Genomic DNA, 9,750 nt, shown 5'->3' with positions numbered 1-9,750 from the left:
ATCAGTGCTCTAAGAAACAAAACATAGAGGAATCCTATATAACTTTTCAAATATATCTATAACAATGCTACATCAACAATCCGACTCCACCAAGAACAAGATCTGCAAGAACAAGATCTGCAAAGGAGTATGTGGCCAACTCCCCCCAATCATGACGCCCTTGACCCCGGAACCCACAATTTCCCGCTCAGTAACGAAGATCACCAAACAATCTGCCCCCCCCCCCCCCCCACAAAGATCAGACAGGCAGAAACACAAACACACTGCAGCCCCACTCACAACACAACAGTCCCAGATTGCTACAGTGAATAATATCACATCAATTTTTTTTTATTTGAATTGAGAATTGTCCTACAATTGAACATCTTTAATAGTATTTAAATATGGTGTGCACATAAAAATAATTGAGTGTTAATCATAAATCTTGGATACATTTCTTAATCCGAGCTTACTTCATCACGGCTTACATTTGTGCATCTGTCATTAAACATAAGCGTAGACCAAGATTAGTACTCAACTAAGATTTGTTTTAATGTGCATTTATGCAGTACGATTTAAGACCTTAACAAGCAAGCAACCCAAACAAGAATAATATGCATTATATTCCCTGTCTTACACGGAAGAATAGTTCTTATAAAATATGAAATGGACTTGATTTGGTAAACTTTATTTATTTATTAACAGTTATTAAAAGATTTCACTATACTTAGCAAACTGTAATTTAACCCATGGTTGTTTACAAAAGATGATCCCAGGTTTCATGTTGTTTATATCATTAATACAACAATTCCCTGAATAATGAAAACTTGGGGGTGGAATTTACTACAGCAGTGTTCATGGCCAGGATCATTTGAAGAGCTGTGGAATGTGCCTAGGGTGAGAGTCTGAGCCTCGCATGGAAGTTAACTCTTGGCACAAAACATGGTTTGCTTAGTCTTGTAGTATCACCATAGAAACTGCTAGAACCCCCCAGTGGCTATTGTTTTTTCCTGATAGCACACAGTTATTGATCTACACCTCATTGTTCAATTAATGCCATTCCAGTTTCACACACTGTGTAAAATGTGTTTGGGGGTATGCAAAGTGTCTCTTCTTGCGCTGCCACATTTCCATTTGTGCTCAGAGATTTTTTTATCATTCTTGGGGCAAGTTATGATATGTCAGAGACACATGTACTGAATACAAACACACACACAAAACCCATCTAAAATGATTGGTTGTCAATGTAACTAGTATGGTATAATGATTGAATTTAAAAGGGAAAACAGCTCATGCTCACCAAACACACTTACAGTACAGCTTATGTGACGTCTTTTATTTAAAGTATCTATCAGGTATAAACAAATACAACCAAACTAAACAGACATCCAAAACTATATCAACATATATAATAACACATAACTATATATGTGTGTTAGTGCAACAAAGGTTGTTATGGTCTCTGTTAAATATAAATCCCTCATACTTTACACGCACAATGCTGTGGACATTACTACCTGTGGTGGTTAAAGGAAAAAAAGTTCAATCCCCAACTTGTTTAAAAAAAGAAGAAGGGAAAAAAAACGACTTCCGGATTCGCGCGGTCCCCGACTGAACTGGAATAAAGGCGTGAAAATGAATCATCGTGTCCGTCCCAGACGCCAGGACGCGCTGGTTCTCAAGGGCTGTCAAGTGAAAACGCGTGTAAATACTTTTTTTTGATACACCTTTTGATCTTATTTCTGCTCTCAGTAAGTTTTCGTTTTCGTGAGGTGAAGTTGGCAGTAGCATAAATCCAAGCAAAGCCCTAAGGGATCCTGTCTGCGGGGCTGCTGGCCGGTGACAAAGGAAATCCAGAAGGAAAAAAAAAAATGACGCTTTTTACCAACACGGACCACATCGTCCGATTTGTGTTATTGTCGTTAACGTGTGGTAAGTGTTTGACTGCTGTTTATATATACAAGAGTTGTGGTGAGTTTTACATGCGTGTGCGATACTACAGGTAATCTCCAATGAATACATTTTTCCATGGTACACTTAAATGTCATAGACGTACTTTGGAATAGAGTATATTTAATCTCTCTCTCTCTCTCTCTCTATATATATATATATATATATATATATATATACTCTTCAAAAGTCGATCTTTGTATCTTATCTACTTTCTATTAATAGCAGTGTGTTGTGATTTATTTATCATTCAATGTATTTTTACATGGAAAAAGTGTATTTTCTCATTTAAACCAACTGTGTATAGGCTAAGTGAAGATACTTTGAAGCTTTTTTTTTTTTACATCGCATCATTATTTTGGCAACAAAGTTACAATAAAACGTGCTTGGGGGGGGGGATCTGGTGCGGCCACACTTTTCTTAACATAGTAACAATGTAATACAATGATTCGAGCACATATGAAGAGAATGGGCGGTTTTATATCAATAGGTAATAAAATGTGAAGGGCTGGGTCAGGAGGAATGGCTGTTAGTGTTACACATGCACCAGGGGCAGGAAGGTACGACAAGAACAGTCACCTCTATGTAAATCGCTATATCGGTACTATATTCAAAGCAGTATGACCCTGGCAGCTGGTGACTATTATTATTGCAAGCTTAAATTCAATGGTTATTGTATACGGTTTATTGATCACTCTTATTGATCTCTTCCAGTGAATCAGGACGATATTACTGTCGCCTGTTGTTATTATGCTGACCTATCATTTAAAACATGACTATAAATTGCAGATTGTTACTTTCACACTATGCTTCTTGATGTATTATTATACTTATTTCATTAAGTTAATTCACCTGCACCAAATGCATACATACACCCCACGTGCATTATTTAACACTTGGAGCCTTATGGGAACCAGCACATGGCACACCTTGGTTTAATACATTTACAAACCCAAGTTGTGGACAACATATTTACTTTTGTATTATTGTGAAGTGCTAGTGGAGGCTTCAGCTGAAGTTGTGTAACAGTGACTTCTCTCTAGTTTGATTTAGGCGCTCTGCAGTCGGTTGTAAGATCTTAAATTAGGCTGAGTAAAGTGATCCAAAGCCTGAGCTTCAACCACAGGCCTGCTTTTCTAGGAAGACTAGAGGGCTCGTTTTACACCGCACAGGGGGAAGAGAGATTTGGAGTAAACAGTTCATTTGAAGAATAAGTGACCCTTGCCTCTTAACGAAGGAAGGAAACTGGACGATAACAGCAGCACCTGATTTGTAGCTGTTTGGAACAATACAATCTGGACCTAATACAAAGTTTATCCATCTCTGAAATGTTGTTCCAGTAATAACACCTACAGCAAAATCAGGTTAATGCAAAATAACAACAGCTATGTTTGATGAAGCTGCTACATTTTCTTCCTGACGGCTCTTAAGTAGGCCGACTCCTGTCCTTCGGAGAATGAGAGAGAGAAATTTATTTCTTCCCATATGTGTTCATTTAAATTTTGACTTCGGTGCAGCGGTCTTTCGTTACCTCTGTAGTAGCACACAAACGCAGTGGAAGTGTATTGAAAAAGAGTACACTATTAAAGGAATACAAGATCAATTTGGCAGGCATGTGCTGTTGTATGCAGTGTGTGAGCAACTTGTGTTTGTTGAGGAGTGTTGACAGCTTAACAAAATGCTTTTATTGATCTCCAATCTAAGAATAATTTAGAGTGACTTTTCCTGCAGAACATTTTTGGTATCCACGTGAAGGATCTAAGGATCTGACTGGATGTTATTCGTAGTTTGTGTATCATGGTACTTTAGCTTTAAATGAACACGAGATGCAAGACTGTCTGGGCTGAATACAGTGGCCAACAAAGTTTATTGTAACCGTTCATTAAGTGTAATTAAATGGTGATTTAGTGAATAAAATGAAAATGTACAGCATATTTCATCATGAATGTGAAAAATATTGATTTATTATCAGTTGCCAATCTTTCAAAATGTTTAGTATATGTAATATTTCGTAATCCACAATATTTCATCATATTCACACTCCTAAATCAGGAAGGAAGTTAATGCCACTCCTGTATGCTAATCCTCTCCAGCTCCTCCAAGCTGCATGATTTGCACCAATTAAGTTCTTTCTTCTTGATAATACCACAAATATCTTGCATTTGTAATGGCTTATCAGATATCTTGACTTTATGCTCCCGAAATCATTTGGTTGTAAACTTGGATGTGTGCTTCTTGACTAGGGACACAAGGTGTTTGGGCTATAATATGCTAGTAGACTGGGGTGGTGTAAGCCTACAATTGCCACCACCTTAACTGTATTAAATGAAAGTGAATACTTCACAAGTTTTCTCTAAGCTGAATCAATGTTCAACAAAGCTAAAACTACAACTGTACATAAAAATTGGTGGTTAGAGGTATGGAGTCACCTGGAAAACTTACTAAAATAAATCCAAGAAAACTATTGTTATGTACTGTTATTTTCTGACCATTTACTGCAAACGTTTCTCACACAATACCACATCATAGTATTTCTATTGCTTTCTTTCTGTTAAAATCATTAAACTAAGCAAAAAAAAAATGAATTGAATTGTATTTCTTAACTGAAGTAATTCTGCCATTTTTTCAAACCTACACACACACACACACACACACACACACACACACACACAAACATACTCTTAATCTAGCTTGTCTAGCTAGAATCTCAATCTGTTCAGGCAAGCCTTTTTCTTTTTCTTCCCATGTTTCAAATAAGATGTGTCTGGACCAGTACTGTATCTTTTTTTTTTTTTAATAACTTAGATTTTGTGCAGCAAGCTAGCGATGTAACTGGAAGAAACAAGTACCCTGTTCTGTACTGTCCAGAAGTACACTGGCTACAAGATCTCTGCTGGAGTCATGTTTCAGAACTGTGTTTTGTAACTTTGTGTGTGGACAACTTATTTGTCTTTTTGTATTATTTAACCTTTCTTTTCATGAGTTGAAGTCAATATTTTTTCCCGCTGCGTTCAGAAAATATCTGGAAGGTCCCACTAGTATAATTATTTAATTAATTTAAATGAATCATGGGCATCCTTTATGTAAGACTATGGAATGATAAATGCATTAACACTTCTCTCTTTCTCTTTCCATCTGTCTTCAAATATTTTACAGCACTAACCCTGGGAAGGATAGTAACAGTTCCTGAAGGCCCTTTGATTCGAGTAGAGGGACAGGATATCTCAATTCCCTGTGAAGTCAATGACTACGAGGGCCCCAGAGAGCAAGACTTTGAATGGAAAGTGATGAAGGGAGGAAATGAAGTTCAGATTATTTCAACTTTTGATTCTTCGTACAGTGACAGTTCCTACGCTGCCCGAGTGAGAAATAAAGATATTACAGTAGATCGAACTGGTGACAACACGGTTGTTCTTAAGATTAAAAGAGTGACGTCAGATGACAGTGCGTTTTACAGCTGCATTACTACCAGCACCGATTCTTCAGTCAAAGGAAACTACGATGCAAGCATACAAGTATTAGGTGGGTTATGGAGCTCTGCATAAAACGCATACAAAATGTGCAGAATATAAAAAGAAAAGTATTGGTGTTTGGATGTAGACTAACAATGAGTAAGACTGATTGTAACATGCCTACTAGCTCACTTTTATTAAAATATTATCTATTAAGCTTTTGGCCTAAAACAGATGAGATTAGTTCTACTGGAAAAACATTACATTTAAATTCAATGGGGTGGAAAACTACAAGAAATTCCATGTATATAATGCATTACTTGGGGATTTTCTTTCAGTGATTTTTCTAAAATTTCAAATCTATTTGAAAGACATGCTTAGAATTACCCCGCAAGTGCATAAAGTGCACTAAGAATAGAGCGTGAAACAAAACTTATTCTTTGTTTCAATGAGTGGAGTACCATGAATTAAATGTCTTTCAAAAAACTGTATTACTAGAAAATGCACTGTATGCAGTCCTATTTTACCTGTTATTTCTTTTCTGTATACAGTGATTCCAGAAAGCCTGAAAATAATATCTCCCCAAACTTCAAAGACCGTACCTGAAGGCAGTTCCTTTAAGCTGCTTTGCACAGCCACCATTGATTTTGTAGAGCACACTTACCTATCAGTCAGCTGGGCAATCAAAAGGGGCTCCTCTTCTCAAACGATCCTCACTTTCGGTCCAGATGAAAGCATGAAGAGTGAAAGCAGCTACAGTGAGCGATACGCGGATGGCAGCGTGCGTCTGGACCTAGCAGGGAAAGGGCAGTTTGACCTGATAGTCTCTCAGGCTTTGCCCTCTGATGAAGGAGTATACATGTGTTCTGCCAGTGAATGGGTAAAAGAACGGGGTGGTAACTGGGAAAAAATCTTTGGAAACAGCACTGAGGTTGGTGAGGTGAAAGTGACTCCAACAGGTAAGCTTTACCCTCTCTAAAAAAATGTAAGCAGGTTGTATTAGGAGGGAAATTAATTAATAGGGAAAATAAACACAAAAAAATGCCACTGTTGATGCTCTTAAGACATTACTATTCCTTTATCATTCAAATTGTTTTTGCTTATTTTATTAGCCTTCATCTTTTGAAAAAATTGCTCCTGGAAAGACTCCATGTGAATTAATGTTTACAAACATTACAGGGACCTATTTGAGTGTAGTCTAGATTCAGTTCAAATTAAGGCATCAGTGAACGTAAAACCAGTGTACAGCATTCATTGGTTTACGCTTCACTTCTGTTCCTAGTCAGCTTTTCAGAACCTGTTTGTTTTAATCACAGACTAGCCACTGCCCTATCAATCTAATAAGGAATGAGTAGTCATACATTACGTGGTATGCAGTGAAAGAACTGAAATGTGTTGTGAAAAACAACACACCTTCAGGTTAATCCTGTATTAATCTGGATGTTTTTGTGAACCTGGTCATTTGAAAAGTTTAAGTTGTTCTTGTATGGTATTCAGTTGTAAGCCTGCTTGGAAGCAGGTGGCACTGTTTGAGTAGTGGTTGCCTAGGATATTTCTGTCAAGCTTTATTCTATTTAATGCAAGTCTTTTTAATTAAAACTCTGTCTGTGTTAACTGAAAAAGGAATACATGGAAAACGGTTGCTAGTGGAAATAGCACACAGACAAGTCAGACATGTTGACATAGTCCCTATAATTAATAATACAGAAAAAAATGCAGAAACAAAAATAAACATCCTGTTAAAAACTTTAATAACTCAAATGATTAAAAACTGATTCTGAATAATATTTTCCTTGTGTTTGTAAGTATTGTTTATCTGCATCACCTTTTAATCAAGATCTAATGTTTTAGTATCTTTCTCATTATTTTGGGAACATTTAGCCTCACGGCACCCCTTTCTGTTTTCCTCTCATTTCAGCGCAATCTTTCATGGTCACCGTGGCACCCAATGCCACTTTAAATACGGACGACACCCTCCACTTAACCTGCACTACTGAGACCAATAATTATGATGTTCTTGGAATGGAGGTTTCGTGGTTTGCCAGTGCTACTCCAAGTAGTGTGCCAGGCAGCGCCCGGTTACTTGTACACATGAGCCGTGATGCAGTGGTGAATGGCTCAGACCTCCTCAGTGTGAGCCGTATTAGTCCAAACGCCTTCAAGCTTGACATCCACAATGTGGACAGCTCAGACTCTGGATATTATTTTTGCCAGGTGGTAGCTTGGATGCAGCAGTCCCCTGGGAAATGGTATAAAGTTGCTGAGAAGACATCAAATGCTGTTAATGTGATAGTGACTTCCCTAGGTAAGTTCCTTGTGGTTATTCATCTACAGAAGTGTACTGTTCACAATTTCTGATGTGCGTAGTTTTGTTTGTTCCAGTAGCAAGCAAGGATGTGCCATTTTTGCAGATTGTTCTGTTCTCTAATATCTATTGTGCTTGGTAAGCTTGATTTAAGGTGAATATTAACTATGAAACATGATAACCATTGGATAATGTCATAAGGATGGCAAACTAGTGAGTTATTCTTTAATTTCAAGTTGCTTTATTCAGGATTGAGTGAAATGGGTAACATTTTAGTTGTTGCTACCTTATGACTATAGCAACTAAGTATACTTCTGAAGCTTAGCAGTTATCCTCCTGAGTTTTCAGGGAATACAATATTCATTAGCTTATGGTGGTTTTGTCTTAAGAGACCATTATTCTTTTTGAAAACAAAAAGTAACCCTTTCCTGTAACCAGCATTCCTGTGGCACAGAGCAATAATAATTCATTTTAGGAATAACATTTTCTAACAACTGTTGCGGGAAGGCTGAAAAGTTGCAAAGTAGACTGGAAAAGGCAAAATATATATGGGGATTGGCCTCTATAAATACATTAGAGATTTCAAGTCATGCGTACTTGAACTTCTACTGTCTATTAGTTTTCAGTCTGCTGTCTGAAGTCAACCATGGCAGTATCTTTCACTAGTTCAATTCAGAGCTTTTTAAATGGCCTGCAAGTCATTCTAGAGTGAAAAGTGAAACTTGAACTTCAGTTAATACAATTCCGGGTTTAGGCTTAGTTACACTTTAATGAGGGAGTGTGCAGAGTTACACTTGTGTCAAAGGTCTTTTCCGTTCTGAATCAGTATTTAGTTTTGATCCAATTCATATCTCTCATTCAGAAGCGCTTTTCTTTTGTTACTACATCCTAACTCCTTGAAGGCTTTCCTACTCTTCCCTTTTGGTATTGTTGTTTCATTAGTACTAAGAATATCTGATTGTGGAGTGTCCCCACATGCATAGTTTCTGCAGTACGTTAATTAAGGGACATATCCTCCCACAGCCAAATAAGATACATACTTAACAATCTTCTCCTAGAAATTACAGATCACTGAAAAAATACCTCTTGAAAATATTCACACCTGTTCAATCATGAAGAAGACAATTAAATAAAACATTAAACACCCAACTGTGCCTTTGTAGTAGTATTTTTGTTTGTCTATATTCAGCTTCCAATGTTGTGGTTAACTCGCACTTTGATTTTAATGATAAAGATATTTATATGCAGGTAATTTTAACCAATGCAATTTGTGTCCAAGTGTATTCATACCCTCCATTTAATGCTACCAATTTAATTTAGCAATACAGATGCAGGCGAACATTCAATAAACACTTTTCAACTCCCCCCAAAAAATAAAATAAGGCTCCCGTGCTTACTCATATTTTTAAATATAATTGTTCAAATGTATTTCTACTCTATACATAAAATAATAAATGTGTACTTAAAACATGCAATTAAAAAAAGTATACTATTAAAACCTGATATCTGTCCTATAGATGTTTTTGTTGGATATATTTTTATTTATTTTGGATTACCTGTAAAATATACTCAATCATCATAGTTACTATGAGGTCAGAATTTTTGAAAATTATCAAAGCTTGGAACCTTCATTGAAACATTGTTGAACCTTTGAAGGTTGAAATGTATCTTTCATAATAATAATTACTTCAGGCTCTTCTCAGGAGGGATATCTTTACCACTCTCCCATGCAGAAACCTCATGTAGGCAGTGTGGCTTGTAAGCTGCTTTCAGTTTAATAATTGTCCTTTTAAGGTTTTCACTTGAGGTCGGGAAATTGTGATGCACTTTTATTGCTAAATCAGATTTTGGTTATACTTTATCAGTGGTGTAACTATAGTTGGCGGAATCTTGCAATAAATAATGATATTCAATATAAAGATGCATGGTATAGATACTACAGAGTTTATCGGGAGTAATTTGAAATTTGTCATTGCATAATATTACTGAGTAGAATATTAAATCAGTAGCCATCTTTATACCATAACCTAGCATATCTGATGATTTCCATCTTTTTAACCTCCT

At 36.6% G+C, this 9,750-nt stretch overlaps 1 protein-coding gene across 1 annotated transcript in view; it reads left to right on the top strand.

Annotated features, from left to right (window-relative positions):
• Positions 1–1,585: 1,585 nt before the first annotated feature.
• The window catches only part of ptgfrnb (prostaglandin F2 receptor inhibitor b), a 29,236-nt gene continuing 21,071 nt past the window's right edge, over positions 1,586–9,750 (top strand). Inside the window, exons 1-4 of the mRNA XM_066706530.1 lie at positions 1,586–1,911; positions 5,086–5,451; positions 5,933–6,340; positions 7,300–7,686. Coding sequence (XP_066562627.1) covers positions 1,851–1,911; positions 5,086–5,451; positions 5,933–6,340; positions 7,300–7,686 — 1,222 coding nt within the window. The 5' untranslated portion in view covers positions 1,586–1,850. The remainder of the gene's footprint in view (positions 1,912–5,085; positions 5,452–5,932; positions 6,341–7,299; positions 7,687–9,750) is intronic.

This window comes from Amia ocellicauda, chromosome 6, assembly GCF_036373705.1.
Source record: "Amia ocellicauda isolate fAmiCal2 chromosome 6, fAmiCal2.hap1, whole genome shotgun sequence".
In the NCBI taxonomy this organism is placed as follows: Eukaryota; Metazoa; Chordata; class Actinopteri; order Amiiformes; family Amiidae; genus Amia; species Amia ocellicauda.
The sequence above is the reverse complement of the archived record's forward strand: the minus strand, read 5'-3'. Positions and strand labels throughout refer to the sequence as shown.